The 18,511-nt window shown below is 38.9% G+C and overlaps 1 protein-coding gene across 4 annotated transcripts in view; it reads right to left on the reverse strand.

The window, feature by feature from the left end:
- Positions 1-18,511, reverse strand: part of RIMS1 (regulating synaptic membrane exocytosis 1) — a 460,575-nt gene that overhangs the window by 156,734 nt on the left and 285,330 nt on the right. For 3 of the 4 annotated variants that reach the window (XM_077487395.1, XM_077487390.1, XM_077487391.1), the window contains one exon: positions 11,084-11,304. In XM_077487395.1, the coding sequence (XP_077343521.1) occupies positions 11,084-11,304 (221 nt within the window). Of the gene's footprint in view, positions 1-6,085; positions 6,198-11,083; positions 11,305-18,511 lie in introns of those variants that run through there. The other variant, XM_077487393.1, reaches the window with a different exon arrangement.

Here is an 18,511-nt window from a genome sequence, read left to right on the forward strand (position 1 = left end):
TTATAACATGATAAAAAAAGTCAGGTCTGACCATGTAGGCCCTTTACAAATAATCTGGAGTGGGTGACTGGGGACAAAGAGAAGGCAAAGGTATTAAATACCTTCTTTGGCTCTTTGTATACAAAAGAGCATGGGGGAGCTCATGTTCATAATGGGAATGATATTGACACAGCACTAAATTAACCACTATGGCTCAAAATTGTTATGGTCCAGAAATACACTTTTATCAAAAGTATTGGGACACCTGCCTGTACACGTACATGAACTTTAATGGTAGTGTATATTACATTAAATGAACATGATCCTTTGAGTTACCAAGGCATTACCTTTTTACATGTGAATAGATCAATATACACTATATTGTCAAAAGTATTGGGATGTCTGCCATTATACACACATAATCTTAACCGTAGGGTTCACTGATGTGGACAAGAAGGCCTGGCTCACAGTCTCCACTCTAATTTATCACAAAGTTGTTCTATGGGGTTCTATGAGGTCAGGACCAAGCAAGTTCCTCCACCCCAAAATTGCTCATCCAAGTCTTTATGGACCTTGCTTTGTGCACTGGCGTGCAGTCATGTTGGAACTGGAAGGGACTATTCCCAAACTGTTCCCACAAAGTTGGGTGCATGAAATTGTCCAAAATGTCTTGGTATGCTGATGCCCTAAGAGAGATGCCTTAAGAACTGTTATGACTGCAGAAGGTACAGGGAGTACAAAGAAAGAAGGACTATGCCTACAGGAATTACCCCCACAGGAGATACAAAACATATCCCATTAGGAAACATCCCTATCACTATCAGTACAACCATAGGAGATGTTCTTACAGTAGGTACAATCAGTACCACTACAGGAAACATTCCTATAGGAGATACAATCACTGCCACTACAGGAAACATCCCTATAGGAGATATAGTAATATATAAGAGATTCAATCAATACTTTTGGTTATACAATAACTGAATAGACCCACAGAATCAGACCCATAAAGGTCCTTCTAAAATCCAGGCAAATACTTTTCTAACCTGCACTTCTTTGTCATATCTATTATAGTTTTACAATAAAAAATAGTTTTTTATGCTCACTAAAGGAAATACTGTAGGGTTCAGTTAAATTGAAAACTTGCGTTACTTTGTAAAGTTTCAAGCTAGGGTAACTTGTAAATGCACATTCATAAGGATTACTGCATGGATTTCAGTAAAAAAAAAAAAATCACTCGCTCCAGGGGTGTAAAGAACTGGAAGTTTACAAGAAGAATAATTCATAAGAAGAGCAGGAAAAGGAGCTCATTGAGGTGGTAAAAGCTATGATGTACTGTATATGCTTATGAATAAAATATTTTAAGGGGGAATTACTGTGAGATACAATAGGATGTGCATCTTAAACGAACTGAGCTGAGCATACTGTACAAACAGCCAAAGTTACATGCAAATCAGCCTACCTTATCAAAGATGAAGTTTGAAAGTCATCTATCACAATAAAGCACCAATAGAAAAGCTTAAGAGCTTAAATACAGATGTCTGTATTTTTGGATCTACATATTGTTTTGTGATATCATTCTCAAATAAGGTAACCTCTGCTTTGCTTGCTTACTGGGCACCTAAACCCCCCTCCTGCCCACACAAATTTTCAGCTTTTAGTGCTGTCACTCTTTGAACGACAACTGCACGGCCATACAACACTGTACGCAAATTAATCATCCCCCCCCCCCACAAATAGAGCTTTCTTTTGGTGGTATTTGATCACCTCTGGGTTTTTATTTTTTTGTTAAAATTTTTTAAAAAGACCAAATAAAAAAAAAAATACAAAACCGTTTTATATTTTGTTAATAAATTTTGCAAACCGGTAATGTTTCTCCTTCATTGATGTATGCTGATGAGGCTGCACTGATGGGCACTGATAGGCTGCAGTGATAGGCACTGATAAGGCAACACTGATGGGCACTAACAGGTGACACTGGTAGGCACTGGTGAGGTGGCACTGGTGGACATTGATAGGTGGCATTGGTGGGCACTGAGAGGTGGCACTGATTGGCGGCACTGATAGGTGGCATTGATAAGTGGCACTGAAGGGCACTGATAGCTGGCACTGATAGGTGTCAGTGATGGTCACTGACCGGCACTGTTAGGTGACACTGATAGGCAGCACTGCTAGGTGGCAGTGATGAGGCACTGATTGGCACCACTGGTGGGAATTAATAGGTGGCTCTCATGGGCATTGATAGGTGGCACTGATTGCTGGCACTTGGCAATTGATTTGTGGCACTGTGTGGGCACTGGCAGGTGGCACTGGAAGGCAGCTTTGGTGGGCACGGATGAGGTGGCTTCGCCTCTTATTCTTCGGGACCAATGTCCCTTGCACTAAAGCCGGTGATCAGCTTTTTTTTCTCCTCACGCTGTCAGCATGAGGAGAAAAAAATGATTACTGATCTTCTGTTTACATCACGTGATCACCCGAGTCTCATTGTCTCTGTGATTACAGCGCACTCCGTGCGCACCCTGTAGTTGGCGCATAGGGAGCGTGCAAAGGGGAGGACATCTATTGACAGCCTCCCTGCAAAGAAGATCCGCGCTGTAGCTGTCATTCGGCTATAGTGCGGATCTGAATGAGTTAAAGACAATTCCACTGAATGCTCATTTTAAGCTGCCCAGGTTCATAACAAATTTACATTTCTCAAAATTACATTTTAACACAATGGGGGGGATTTACTAAAGTCGGTGCACAAAGAATCTGATGCAGCTGTACATTTTAACCTATGAGCTTCTAGGTTTTATTGTCAAAGCTTAATTGAACAAACCAATGCTAGAAGCTGTAGAAAAAATGATACGCACTCCAGTTGTTGCTCTTAAAATGTCTTCATTTTATTCAATAGCCACAGTGAACATGACTAAGGCCTTATAGGCTGAAACGCGTCAAGTGACTTAATCTGCATTTGTTCACTGGCTATTCATCACGACCGATCACGTGGTAAACATAAACAGCCATACCCAATGGCTGTTCACCCCCCTCGGTGGTGAGCGGTGTCTCCGTGACACGCCGCCACCGAAGGAACAGGGATGCGCACGCACGATCACGCGCATTCCCTGTTTAAATGGGAGGCCATCATATGACGCACTCCCGCCACAAGAGCCGCACCACCTGGCCGTCATTTGACAGCCAGCAAGCAGTTAATATTGTACATTTATTTTTGGATAGTGATAAAGGGTTGGACCCTCTGTCAAATGTTTGCTGCCAGTGTCTCCAATAGGGAGGCACACCCCTCTGTTTGCCCTGCTGACCATTGTCAATGAGACAGAAGGCGAGAGTAAATCCAAGATTTTAGAGCCTTCACTAGGATAAGATGCAATTGTAAATCTTCCAAAAGGCAATAAATCAAGAAAACAGAGGAGGCAGTGTTGGTCACTGTCCTGGGGGACCTATTCTGTGCTGACTAATTTGGTCCACCGTGTGACGAAGGCTGCACCGCAGGCAACAACTCCAAAATGTACATGTATGGGAGCAAGTAATGGCGGCCCTTGGGTTGGACAATACTATCTCGCCCCACACTCTGTTACTATCACACCCCACCGCCACACTCCAGATTCTGTGTAAACTAAATTCTCTGCACTGTATTTTATTATAGACCAACTGTTTCACTTTTGTTGAGACAGTGGCTCCATTTATGACTAGTTTGCATGGATTTGACCACAGTCTGGTGGAGCAGAAATAAACTCATTAAAATGTCCTGTACGAGGCTTTAGAGTTTGTTCACATAACAAACTCCGTAAACTCGTTAGAGCAGAAGTTTATTTTCTTATGCTAGAATAAACAGTTTATATTTAGCAATGAAAGCTTAAGCACTATTTAAGACACTCTCTTAAAACTCAGGCCGCGTACACACGCGGGGACTGTTCGCTCAACTTTGTCCGTCAAACAGTTTCAGCGGACAGTCCGCTCAAAATTAGCATGGACGGACTTGCCCACACACGATGAACGAACAGTCCGCTGAAACCGTGCGCGATGACGTGAACGGCACGTACGACGGGACTAGAAAACGACGTCCTATACACTGCAATGCAACCTTCGGCGTGTAAATCCTTTCTGAGCATGCGCGGAACTTAGTTTGACGAACAAGCCTACACACGAGGGGACTGTTCGCTGAAACAAAGTTTCAGCGGACAGTTTTTCGGAAATTCCGAAAAACTTTGTTCAGCAGACTGTTCGCTGAAACTGTCCGCTGAAAGCCCACACACGAGCGGACTGTCCGCTGAAACACAGTTCAGCAGACAAAGTTGAGCGAACAGTCCCCGCGTGTGTACGCGGCCTTACACATAATTCAGACATACCATTGCAGTGCTCCCAGAAATGCCCCAGAACCCTTGTTATGTACCTGTAATCTTATGCAAGTAATGGACCCAATATTTAATTTGTAGGTGTCCCTATGAAAAATAGATATATTATTTACATCCTTTCTTTGCTTTTGTCTTCTATAATTATCCTAGAGAAACAATAATGAAGAGGTTGATGCATGCAAAATGTGTTAACAGGAACAATTTGAAAAGTACTTAGCAACCAAATAAAATCCTTACTTCATTTTAAAGGGATCCAAAAACACAAGTAAAGACTAATTGGTTGCAATGAACAAGAAATGCTCTTATTACCAAAGTCTCAAGTATACCAGGAGAATTTTTAGGTGACCTACATTGCTCCAAAATATTCTAACACACCTTTCAGTGCTGTGGGAATAGAAAAAAAGATGAGACATTGTTCAAAAATGGAGCTGCTTGCACAGAATTGGTTATGGCTGGTTGAAAAAGGTAAAGGTTCAAATATTAGGTAAAGATAACAAAAGCAACTTCCTTTCATTTCAAACACTAGGAAAATATGTAGCATAATTATCATTTAGTCATCTTTATTGAGTTTTCAATTATTATTTAAAGATTTGGAACTATTGCAGTAAAAATGCAACTGGTAAAGGGGACTGAAAAACACTACAAACATGGTTTAAAAGTTTAGAAAATTATGAAAAACTGATTAAACAACAAAACCGTATCGCATTTTCTTTTACTCTTTTTTCCTAGAAGAATGGACATGTTTGTATGCATATACTATAGAAGGTATTGTGGTAATGCTCCATACTTATATATACTGGCTTACAAGCAATACAATAGGTTTTAAAACTATTTAATGTAAGTAGTGGTTTTGTTTATAGTGAAAATGTTATAGATGCTCTTTATATCCCTTATATGAGTCCAGCTATTTTATACTACTAATTTATAAGTCAGCAAAATAATCTAAGATATTATTTTATCACAGGTATGTAGTGCTAATTAGACATTAATCAAGTTTTCTACTACTGAAATACCCCAAGAATCTAGACTATGTGAATGTATAACAACCAAATAATGCAGCAAACTAAGCAATAAACTAGACTGACAGAATTCATACATAATTTCTGTAACCAAAGGCATCTAGCAAGACATAAAATGGGATTATTTCTGCTACAAAAGCAACGTTTTGCAAACACATCTTAATAGTGGTTCATTGAGCATAGTAACTAGTAACAATTTTCATGGCATTAAGGTGATATATTGCTAACTGTACTTTTCTATACAGAAATTACTTTTATAAGCTGTTTTATTTTCCTGATTTCTCTAATCATATATTATCATGGTGCGACAATCCGTGGAATTACTCACTGCACTCTAGGTAAATAAGGTGGAAACAGATGGAGGGCGACAGGTGAATAAGGGAAAATTTGACTTCCCTGACACTACTGTAGGATAAAAATCTGTACTAGCCTAAATACAGAAGCATAACCAACAGTATTTCTGAAGCTTATATAGAAAGGTTGCATCATGGTACAGCTGAAGCTCAATTATATTTTCTATGTCCATATTTGATGCAAACCAAATATTTATCTAAAGGCACAGTTCTGCTTTAATCAGAAGTATATACTTAAAAAAACAAAAACTAGTCTAATAAATATCATAAAAAAACTACATTTGTATCACTGGTTAAAATGACAGCTGTGTATTTCTAAAGTTCCTACAGAGATGTTTGATTAAACAGAAATAAATATGGACAGGAATGATTTCCTTCTTACCTTTTCCTTATCTCTCTAGCTGAGACTAGCATTCTGCTGTATTGCCAACTATCTCATAGTTTTAAAGCAGATTAAAAGGAGGCCACTTAAAGATTGTCCTCATCCTTAGCTTCATTCTACTTCAATTTGCTTTGGGCAATGATAGACCAAGCTTTTAAGATGTTTGAATTGAAACTTATATAATCGTAAGCAAGTTGAAACTCACTGACCTAATTTTGATAACAGTCTTCAGAAAATATATTTGCTTTTCATCTAGGAGTGATTAAAATGTCTCCTGAGAATATATTAGTAGAGAAATTTATTTTCCATTTTCAACCGCAAGTTTTAAATAAAAACAAACAAACAATAAGTGCTTTATATGCTGACATATAGTCTATTATATTTACAGTCATGTTAAGTTTGTTTTAACACAAAATCAATCGGATATAAAGGGCCAAATAAAACTGAAAGATTTCCTATTTGCCATCATAAAGCTATAGCTAGAAAGGTATTTAACATGTGGTACTTGGGACTACAACTGAGTACTACTTTTTAACTGGCAATGTTTCCAATTAATATGTGTCAGCTCATCTCACATAATCAAACACTTATTTATTGCCGATAGGCCCAAATTGGTATCTCTGAATAGATATTGATTGTATCTGTGTTGTTTGCAAAATTCTCAATTTTTTTGTATAATTTATTCATACTTGTATATAATAATAGGGGGTGTGTCCAACTGCCAGGATATGAACAGTGCCACTGCTGAGCTCTGCCCCAACTGCAGGATATCCTGCTATATCTGTAGCTGCAAAACCCCTCTTCTTTGATCAAGGTACTGAACCCATGCTGTCCCAAAGCATGGAAGCGATTCAACACTGCCAGGCTTTCCTGGCAGCACACATTGGCTCTGTAAAAATAGATTTCTCTGTGCCTAAGCAGGACATTCATAATATCCGCCAATGGCTCACCAGTGCAGAACAATGCCTTGGAGAAATGGAAGATGTTCTATACCCAATGGGTGCTGAAATGAGAGATCCTAATAAACCTACAAATGTCCCTATTAATACATTTGGAGGTCTGAAATTCCTTGGGTTCTCTTATGACTCAGAGGTATGTGATGGATTTATGAAAAAATGTCTCAAACCTGTGTTTGAACCTCAAGTTATCTCCCCCCTCTGTACTATTGAACAAGCACACAGAGCTCCCCCCCCCATCACCACCTTCAGGGGCACCCCCTCTTAATTAAGCTACTACGTTTTTGAGACAGAGAATTGATGTTTAGGGCAGTCATTATTTTCCTATACTTTTTATCTACAACTCAAAAACAATATGCTACCCTTTTGGGGGTATAAAATGTCTGAGGCATCAGAATATTGCATTCATCATGATCTATCCAGCTAAACAGAATGATACAAGGAGGTAAAACCTACTTTATCGATCCTAAAAAAAAACTCAAGCCAGCTAGACACACAGGGCCAGTCTGCTCCTTCATCCTCAACAGAACGCTAGACACCATAATCATATACTGTATATATACTATTTACTAGAACTGTAATTCTTAATTTACTGAACATCAGACATAAAGATAAGTGCTACACTATTCCAAAATAAGTTATAGTGCAAGTGCAAAAACAATCAGTGAGCAATATTTGTATTCATACACCAATACAACTACAATACAATACAAATAAAAAAACAGTCCATGAAAGAATCCATCAAAGTCCTTCTATAAAAAAACTCCTATACTTTCTATAACACAATGTAAAAAACAGAAACAACAACTCTTCATATCTGCTTATCAAATGCTCCACCATTGTGCTTTACATAAAAGCTTACCAAAGAAACATGACACCCCCCCTCATAGAATGGTCATGATGGCCACTTCATCTCAGGAAACCCCTCCAAACATCACATTTATGAAAAGAGAAGGAGCAAGAGCTGGGTGGTAATGAATGTAAGCACTATGCATTAACATAGCCTGGGACTCGATTCCTGCACTTCCTCATACATGGTGATGTCACAGCTTCTGGCTCTCCCTACGCTTAACATCAGAGCATATGTCATGCGTTAAAAGCAGGGGTTTAGTTTGCTCACATTTGCAAATACATGCATAAGCTACAGAGCCCATCAATGCACCCCAGTATTTTCTGTAGTCCTAACTCTAAGTTTGGAGAGCCTCCACAGTGGAAGCACATGCATTATAATGGATAGGCAGAGGGCAGGTGAGCCTGGAGGGATCCTACCCCTCCTTAAAGGCACAAGGGTGCACTGGACACCCAGCATATAGCACCATGACAGCAAAGGTGTCCAGTACGTCCCTCATGAATATGTCAACAGTACAAACAAATGGCCAATTTGGTTGGTCAGCAGGCTGGTCAGTTCGTTGAGCTGGGAATTTCTTTGGTTTTATTTTGTGATCACTGTTATTAGTGCCCAATAGTTTTAGATTGGGATGCCCAACACGTTCTTATAGGTGTGCACAGACCTAAGGCCAGGTGTCAGCAACCCTTTTCCACTTAAGGACTAGATTCAATGTACAGCCAGCAAGCTGCACATGGGATGTACTTGGACATTTCAACATGACAATGATCCAAAATTCAAGGCCAAGTTGACCTGTCATTGGCTACAGCAGAATAAAGTGAAGGTTCTGGAGTGGCCAGCTCAGTCTCCTGACCTCAATATCAATGAGCTACTCTGGGGAGATCTCAAACGTACAGTTCATGCAAGACTTACAGAATTTACAGGAAATGGAAGCTTTTTGCCAAGAGGACTGGGCAGATTTACCATCTGAGAAGATAAAGAGCCTCATCCACAAATACCACAAAAGACTTCAAGCTGTCATTGATGTTAAAGGGGGCCATACACGGTATTAAGAACTGAAGTATGTAAACTTTTGATCAGGGTCATTTGTTTCTGGTGTCATTATGATGTAAAAAGAGTAAACACAATTAACTGATAATAAATGACTTCAGCCAAACACTAACCATGAGTGAAAGAAATGTTTTTGTGTTATCATTCATATTTTCTGAAACATGGCCAAGAAATCATAAATTCTGCCAGGATATGTAAAATTATGAGCACAACTGTATGTGAATGCATGGAGGGGCGCATTCACCTGCTATTAAATGAAGATAATAATCTGGACCCCTTTACATTACACAGCCCTCATACCTCTGGACCCCTTTACATTAAACAGCCCTCTGAATATAACACAGCCTCCCCCCTACATATTACACAGCCCCCCATGTTATGCTTTAAAATTGTGTACACTCGTGGAATAAAGTCAAACTACGGTACTTAAAAATCTCCACAGGTAACACTTTAAAAATTTCTACAGGTTACCAGTTTAGAGATACAGAGGTGATCTTGTGCTAAAATGATTGCTCTCATTCTAATGATCGCAGAAATACCTCACATGTGTGGTTTGAAGATGGTTTACATTTTTGCAGTAGCAACTAACATATGTGTTCACTTCTGCGTAGGAGCACAGAGGGAGGGGCACCTTAAAAATTCTTATTTTTTCCTTTCTTTTCTTTTTTGCACTGTCTCTTTAAAAAAAATTCTGATCACACTTTAATTGCTGTCAGAAGGAATGTCCCTTGTGACAGTAAAAGGCAGTGATAGGTACTCTTTATGGAGGGATCTGGGGTCTATAAACAACTTGACTTCCATCCAAATTGCTGTAATTATGTCATGTTTGCATTACTTACATACACCTTAAAATAAAAATAAATAATACACTGGTATATGTTAAATATTCTCAGGTACTTTTCTAAATAACGTGGGTGAATATATAAAGAATTTTTTCCATAGATCTGTTATTTTCCTGCTAAAGTAATAGTGAAGAAAAATGTATTGTACATTGTTAGCAACGTTGCATAATAAAATACTAAGAGAAGCCAAACTTGTTTGTAGAACCTGGTTAGAATAGCTATTGTCTGGATGCTAGCAGAGAAACATTAAGTGTTTTTCAGCCAATGCGTCTAAAACATAAGGCCTACTACTGTGATGTGACAATCCTCTCACATAATAAAATTCATAGCAATAGGTAAAATGTGCCTGCAAGCAACACTAGGCTAAATACAAAAAAATAAAGTATTCTTGCTTTGTTAAGCATATAGTAAAGATCAATTATATCCAATCAAAATGTGTCCATCTATAGAATGTTATGACAGCAGGAACAAATCATACTAAATGTCAAAATGCTGTGGGTCTCATTCCCTATTTGTATTGTATATCTGCTACCCAAAATAGAGAAGATCAAAGAAGGTTTTATGCAAACTATTTTTGTTTTTTTGTTTTTCAATTTTTGTTCATTTAAACTGCATTTTTTTAACATTTTTGTTAAATGTCATACAATGTGTGTAATTTCTGTTATTTAAACAAAATGTTTAACACATTTTAGCCGAGGACGTACTAAAAAGGTAATTCCATGGTGCCTCACAAAAAGTTTGTTGTAAAAAATAAATAAAAAAAAGGTTAGAGAACCATTAGCTGTAGTATATGCTCTTCCACTTGTCTGATAATCTGAGAATCAACCAACAGTCATTCAGACTTCTGTGTTTAAAAATACAAAGTATTTAACATTTGTTCAAGACCATTTATGATCTTTTAAGTATGGCAATACATTTTTTCAAGTTTGTTAAGTTTTTTAGCTGCATTTTTCATACGTATTGGCATGTTTTAGAAGGCATGCAAAATGGAAAAAAAGCAAACCAAAACAAACAAATTTGCATACAAATAGACCGCAATACATGAAAAATGCTAAAAAGTATAGTAATTACAAATGCATGTATTTTTAAACACAGACATGTGAGATAAGCCTACACCTTAAAAAAACAAAAAACAATTTAGCGTAAAAAAGACACAAGTTAACTGTTTTGTCCATATCAGCATATGCAATGTTTTCTCCAGTTGCTAAAAGTAGAATGAAAGATGTATAGATAAAAATCAAACGAATATCTGCATCTCTACTAATACACTACACGCTGGTAAATCAGAAACAATACCACTCACCTGTTTGGCTAAGCTGTGATGTGCTTCTACTTCTTCTTGATACTATTGCAGCTACTTTGGCACTAAAACTTGGTCTTCGTTTCTTCCCACATAACCCAACTGTTCCCACTGCCGTATCAGACTGGCTTCCATCATTGTGCTCCAACTGGTAGATTTCTCCACTTACACTTGTGCTCTTAGTTATGGTTCTCCCTGAAGATCCCATCCGTCTGCCTTGCATCCTAGGTGGAAATGTACTGCATGTTAACAAAAATGCACTGCTGCTAACAGTTCAAGCAGCTACTCACTCAAAAAACATTTATAGCTTGTTACAATTTATATATTGGCGATTCCCCTAAAACATATAATTCACTATACATGCCCCCTGGACTTGGACGGCAGATGGCCTTTTAATGCAAACCAAGTAATGCATCTCTGAATAAGTTCACATTTTTAATAGAATTACATATTGTGATAAGTAAATAAGACGTAATGTGTGTTGAATTAAAATAAAATGGTTAAATTGTGCAAATGAGTTTAAAAAAACTACAACATTTTCAAATTTTAGGTAATATAAGCAGCATCTACTTAATTCGAAACAGGAAACGACCTTAAACTTGAGACATTTGGCGTCAGTACCTTTCTGTGGGTACTTGCTTCCACCATATAATTGCTATTTACTATTTGGTGCCTTTCTTCTCCTGATATTTTTGTACAGAGATCTTGCCAGGTAGTTTCCCAGCTGAAAGCATTTGTAAAAGAAAGTCCCCCTATATCCTCTGACCCCTAAACTTAACCTGAACCTTAGGCTATCAATCACACATAACCCTCACCTTACTTGAAACCTTTAGCTTCACCTAACACCTAAATCAACCATTAACTCCCCCTCAACGCTTTAAGTGCATTTCAAACTAAACTTTTTTTCTCATTTTAGATACAGTAGGGAATAATTTGAACTCCTGGTAGAGAGGTTTATCCTCACTTCCTGTCCTGCTGACTAAGCTTACACCAAACAGGAAGTTAAGAAAATCTTACAACAGCAACACGATCACCCTACTAAAGAATATTGTTAAAGAAAAGCATTTTAGTGCACTCCTAAGAACCAGGGATCACCTAGCTGTTTATACTTCATGATTCACAAGTAATGGCCAAAGCTTAACCTCATCCGTAAACCCCCAATACCAAACTATATCTGCTGAATAGTCACATAATGCATTCACTGACAGCACTGTGCTGAGCATAAGATTGCACTCTCAAAGTCCTGAATAAAGTCTCCCTATTACAGAGAAATGCCATTCAAACAACAGATAAATATACCAATAAATAAAAATGATCTCTATGCAGTTCAGGCTGTCAGCACTGCTTCTTTCAGGGAGTGCAGTCAGCCTCTGCACTCAGACTCTCTGCTTAAATCAAACAATCAATGCTGCTCCATTTCTTGAATGCCAGCAGGCTGTCTTTCAGACTGTAACTGCTGTTCCCTTCCTCCTCTGCATTCAGTTCAATGCAATAGAAGCTATAGTTTTGCTGGCCATTATTTGCAAAATGAGAACTATAAAATGATGGGTGTTTATGCAAAGGTGACCACTGACGTAAAGTTATCTGAATGTGATAAGTTAAAACTTGACATGGGTTCCAACCCTTCCCCAGTCTATCCAAACTAGAAAAAGGGTTTTGGCTAAACATACACTTTACCCCTTTCACTTAACATACACTTAAACTTTAAACATAACACTAAACCTTACTTTAACGTCACCCAAACTCTATAGTATAATAAACTATTTAACCTAATGCCTGAAACGTAAAGCGTTTTTAAACCCAAAAATTTAATAAATTGCAGCTCACTTATTACATAGTGCCATAGTTAGTCAGGTTGAAAAAAGACACAAGTCCATCCAGTTCAACCATAAAAAATAAATAAATAAAATAAAAAATATCATACATCCCATATACCCAATCCTATATCCACAGTTGATCCAGAGGAAGGAGAAAAAAAAACAGAAAAGCATGATCTAATTTGCTACAGCAGGGGAAAAAATTCCTTCATGATCCCAGAGAGGCAATCAGATTTTCCCTGGATCAACTTTACCTATAAATGTCAGTACCCAGTTATAATATGTACATTTAGGAAAGAATCCAGGTCCAGGTCTTTCTTAAAGCAATCTACTGAGCTGGCCAGAACCACCTCTGGAGGGAGTCTATTCCAACACTCTTACTGTGAAGAAATCTTTCCGTATTTGGAGATTAAATCTTATTTCCTCTAGACAAAGAGTGCCCCCTTGTCCTCAGTGTTGACCGTAAAGTAAATAATTCAACACCAAGTTCACTGTATGGACCCCTTATATATTTGTACATGCTGATCATATCCCCCCCCTTAATCTCCTCTTCTCAAAAGTGAATAAATTCAGTTCCTCTAATCTTTCCTCATAGCTGAGCTCCTCCATACCTCTCATCAGTTTGGTTGCCCTTCTCTGCACTTTCTCCAGTTCCCAGTTATCCTTTTTGAGAACTGGTGCCCAAAACTGAACTGCATATTCCAGATGAGGTCTTACTAATGATTTGTACAGAGGCAAAATGATATCTCTCTCTCTGGAGTCCATACCTCTCAATACAAGAAAGGACTTTGCTCGCTTTTGAAACCGCAGCTTGGCATTACATGCTATTATTGAGCTTATAATCTATCAAAACCCCCAGATCCTTCTCCACCATTGATTTCCTCAGTTATACTCCCCCTAGTATGAATGATGCATGAATATTCTTAGCCCCTAAGTGCATAACTTTACATTTATCAACATTAAACCTCATCTGCCACATAGTCGCCCTTTTTAAATATAGGCACCACATTGGCCCTACGCCAATCCAGTGGTACTACTCCCATGATTAATGAGTCCCTAAAAATTAGATACAATGGGGTTGTAATTACAGAGCTCAATTCTTTTAGGATAAGTGGGTGGTTGCCATCTGGTCCAGGTGCTTTATCCATCTTTATTCTGTCTAAATATTTCTGGACCATATCCCCTTTGAGCCATTTGCCATCTCTTTGTAATTAGCCACCCACTCTAGATTATTATGTAAAGGCCCTACATGTTCAGACCTGGCCTTTTTACTATTAATATAGTTGAAGAATTTTTGGGGTTTGTCTATCTTTTTCAATCTGGGTTTTTGCGTCCTTGATTTCCTTTTTACAAATTCTGTTACATTCTTTGTAACATTTAAACGACACTAGTGTTCCTTCACTTTTATATTTTTTAAAAGCTCTTTTCTTATTGTTTATAGCTTTTTTAACTTTGGCCGTGAGCCACCTAAGTTTTATTTTTAGCCTTTTAAACATATTGCCCATGGGAATATACTTTGCAGCGAGTTCACAAACAGTCACTTCAAAGAATTCCCATTTCTGTTCTGTGCCCATTGATGCCAATATTCCCTCCCAGTCCAAGTCCTGGAGAGCAGCCCTCATCCTTGGAAAATTTGCTCTCTTGAAGTTAAAGCGGAGGTCCACCCTAAAGTGAACCTTCCGCTCATTGGAACCCTCCCCCCCTCCGGCGCCACAATTGGCACCTTTCAGGGGGGAGGGGGTGCAGATACCTGTACAGTACAGGTATCTGCACCCACTTCCGGGATAGCTCTCTGCGGAAAGGGGCGTAGATTATGCCCCTTTCCGCAAGTGCCCGCCCCTTTCCGCAAGTGCCCCGCTGCCTGCTGGGAAACACACAGATCCCAGAGGCAGCGGGGACCGTCCTTATTGCGCAGTGCAACTCGCGCATGCGCAGTAGGGAACCGGGAAATGAAGCCGAAAGGCTCCATTTCCTGATTCCCATACCCAAGATGGCGGCAGCAGGACCCGAGAGACGATCTAGAGATCGGCTTCGGGTGCCGACATCGCGGGCGCGCTGGACAGGTAAGTGTCACTATTTTAAAAGTCAGCAGCTGCAGTATTTGTAGCTGCTGGCTTTAAAAAAAAAAAAAAAAACGCGGAGTCCCGGCGGACTCCCGCTTTAAGTGTTTTTATCTTTCCCGTATGTGTTTCTTGCTTACAGCTAACATCAAATTAAATCATGTTATGGTCGCGGCTACCAAGATGTTCCTTTATATGAACATTAGTAAGAAGCTCTGCATGGTTTGAGATTAGCAGGTCCAACAGAGCATCATACCTAGTTGGGGCCTCAATAAACTGGACAATAAAATTGTCCTGCAATAGGTTTATAAATGTTTGCCCTTTAGTGCCATTATTCCAGTAAATTTCTGGGTAGTTAAAATCCCCCATTATTATTAATGTCCCAGCCCTTCCAGCCCTTTCCATCTGTGCAAGGAGCTGAGTCTTCCCGTCCTCATTAACATTGGATGGTCTATAACTTCAATGATTAATTTTGAGCTAAGCACATCTATATGCAGTTCCATCCATAATGCTTCAGACTCCTCACATTCTCCATCAACCAGGTCCTCTTTCACACTCGCTTTAAGATCACTTCTCACATAGAGACAGACCCGCCAGCTTTCCTTTTTACCCTGTCTCTCCGAAAGAGTGCATACTTCCACTTGCTCTAACTACATTAACCCATCTTCCTATCTGATAATCCTAACTTGCCCCTCCACATCGACCCCTTTCAAGGTTGTCCCTTCTGCCCAGTGTTGCAACTTGTTCCTCCAGATCTCAAATGCGAGCTCTCAGAAGGGCAACCCGCTTACATCTGTCACAGCGGTATCCATCCTGGAGCTGCTCTACCACTTTTGCATACATGTGGCACACTGTGCACTGAGCAAAACCTTCAAGCCTGCTAGCACTCGTTTCCCAGTTACAATATAATTACTTATAGGAAGTTTAAGATGTTACTTACAGGTTAGAAGGCTCCTGTTTTAACTCCTGTTTTCAACTCCTGGTTATTAACTCTCCACTTTAGTTCAAAATTGCACTTATGTTGACAAATTGCAGAAGCAAGCCAGCATTAGCAGGGAGCCAGCTCCAGTGGGAGATTGTATAGACACTTATATACACCTGTAAACAATTAACCACTCCCCTTAATTAGCAGAGGAAAAAAATAAAATGCTGTTTAAAAATAGTCAGAAAAGGGAGGAAAAAAGTATTTTAACCCCACCAATACTGGGCACTTTCGCCCCCTTCCTTCCCAGACCAATTTTCAGCTTTCAGCGCTCTTACCCAAATAAAATTTTTAGCATTTTGTTCACACAAGTAGAGCTTACTTTTGGTGGTATTTATTCACGACTTTATCTTCTGCGATTTAAGCAAAGAAAGAGCGGAAATTTGGGAAAAAAAAACAATATATTCTTTCTCCTTTAAGGGGGCGTAACAAGGGGTGTGTCCTATGCCTGATCTTTCTATTTCAAAAGAAATCCAATAAGAAATCCAATAAAATCTAATTTTGTCATAAATTTAAGCCAAACTGTATTCTCCTACATGTTTTTGCTTAAAAAAAAAATGTGTTAGGTGTATAATAATTGGTTTGTGTGATCACGGACATATGTACGCAAATGATCATGTACAGATGTGCGCAGGTGATCAGGGACATATGTGTGCAGATAATCATTGGGACATGTGATTTTACTGTTACATAATATGTGGGGGACATGTGGTTTTACTATGTGGGGACATGTTTTGGGGACATGTGTGTTTACTTTGTGTTTTTTACATTGTGGGGACACTAGACTGGTGATCAGTGAGTAAAAAGCTGTAAAAAACAGCTCATACTCACTAATCACCAGTCAGCTGCAGCGATCCGCTCTCCTCACCAACAACTTCTGTGTGAGGAGAGGAGAGCCGATTACCTAGCAACCAGCTCTGTATTTACATCACAGGATGGCTGTGATTGGGCACAGCGGTCATGTGATCAGGAGGGCCAATCACAGAGCCTTCCTGCTGACCGGAGATGCGTCGTGTCCGCACGCGCACAATCCCCCTCCTTCTGAGGGACGTTCCTGAACATCCTCTCTGAAGGAGAGAGCACTTACCCGCCCATTTATATACAGTGGCCGGGTGGGAAGTAGTTAAAAACTGATAGCAAACCTATCAAGTAAAGGAGGGGGGAAAAAAAAAACACTTGCAAGCATAAGCAGTCAAAAGCACAAAAGCAAAACTAACTCCTGGTTATTAACTCTCCACTTTATTTCAAAATTGCACTTATGTTCAGAAATTGTAGAAGCAAACCAGCATTAGCAAGGGACCAGCCATTCGTAAATTCTTCAGACTGACAGTACTACTGTCCAGAGATGTCTGCTTTACTACTTCATCCAGAATGCAGACATCCTAGGACAGGAAGTTTGTTATTGGCAGGATCACTAGGTGAAATAAAGGGAAAAAGCCAAATAAAGGAAATTAATGCAGCCATCACATCACACAAACTGTGAAATGTTAGAATTTTGCTTTTGGATGTAATACCACCTTAACTTAATACTTCACCTTCTTCAAAATAACCATAATCTTGACCCCCAACCTGAACTCCCTAAAACCTTGCATATGAACTAAAGTATGGCTTCTCCTGAAGCAAATCGACAACATATTAGGGCAGAAGAAGAATGCACATCCAGATGACATCAAAGAAGTCAAATGGACACACATTTCTCTTTTTTTTCTGTTTGGAATAATTTGACAGAAATTTCACTTGATACCTAAAAAGTTATTTATTAAGGTAGTACAAACTGCATTAATTCTGACTGAAGTCAGCTGACTCAGTTAAACTTCCGTTTACTGTAATAAGGTAAAGAAATAAATACTGAATGGTTGCTATCTCTTACTGAACTTTTAACACCAGCAATATCCATTGCTCTAAAACATAACATATGCAGTAGTTTCTTTCTTGTGACAATATTCAAATTTTTAGAGCTTAAAAAGGTGAATTGTAATATACCTGTAAATGTCATATATCATAGAGTACAGTATAAGACACAGCAATTGATTCATAAACAATGGTTTGTATAATGCTACCTTCAGGAGATTGGACAATGGCAAATGCTTTGCTTGGTTCAACCACTAATGTCCCCATATAACCCCACTCACTCCTTGAGACTCCACTTTGTTACCAAGTATGAGAGAGAACAGAGAAAAGAGTGACCTGTACTGTATTGCAAGATATGGAATCTACAGTTATTCCTCTTGTCTATATCATACAGTACAGGACACAAGAATTGATTCATAGACTATGGGATGTCCCCAAGAAATTATCAAGAAGTGGGCAACAAGATAGCTAAACAGCCACAACAGTCTAAAATAAAGAAATCAAGAAGCCTCAAAACAAGTTGTTTACTGTAAAAACAACTTACATAAAGAAGGTTAATTTTTGAGTGGAGACACTTTGTTTGCAGCTATTTGAAATAGTATGAAGCGCTAACAGAGGAGTGCATCTTTCATCTATACATTTCTAATTGAAAGAACTTGCTGAAAGAGCAACAGTGGAGACTGAACAGTCACCTTCCGACCAACAGTTCAGGAGAAACGTG

This window comes from Lithobates pipiens, unplaced genomic scaffold (assembly GCF_037356315.1).
Source record: "Lithobates pipiens isolate NorthernLeopardFrog02 unplaced genomic scaffold, aLitPip1_a1.2 Scaffold_18, whole genome shotgun sequence".
Taxonomy (NCBI): Eukaryota; Metazoa; Chordata; class Amphibia; order Anura; family Ranidae; genus Lithobates; species Lithobates pipiens.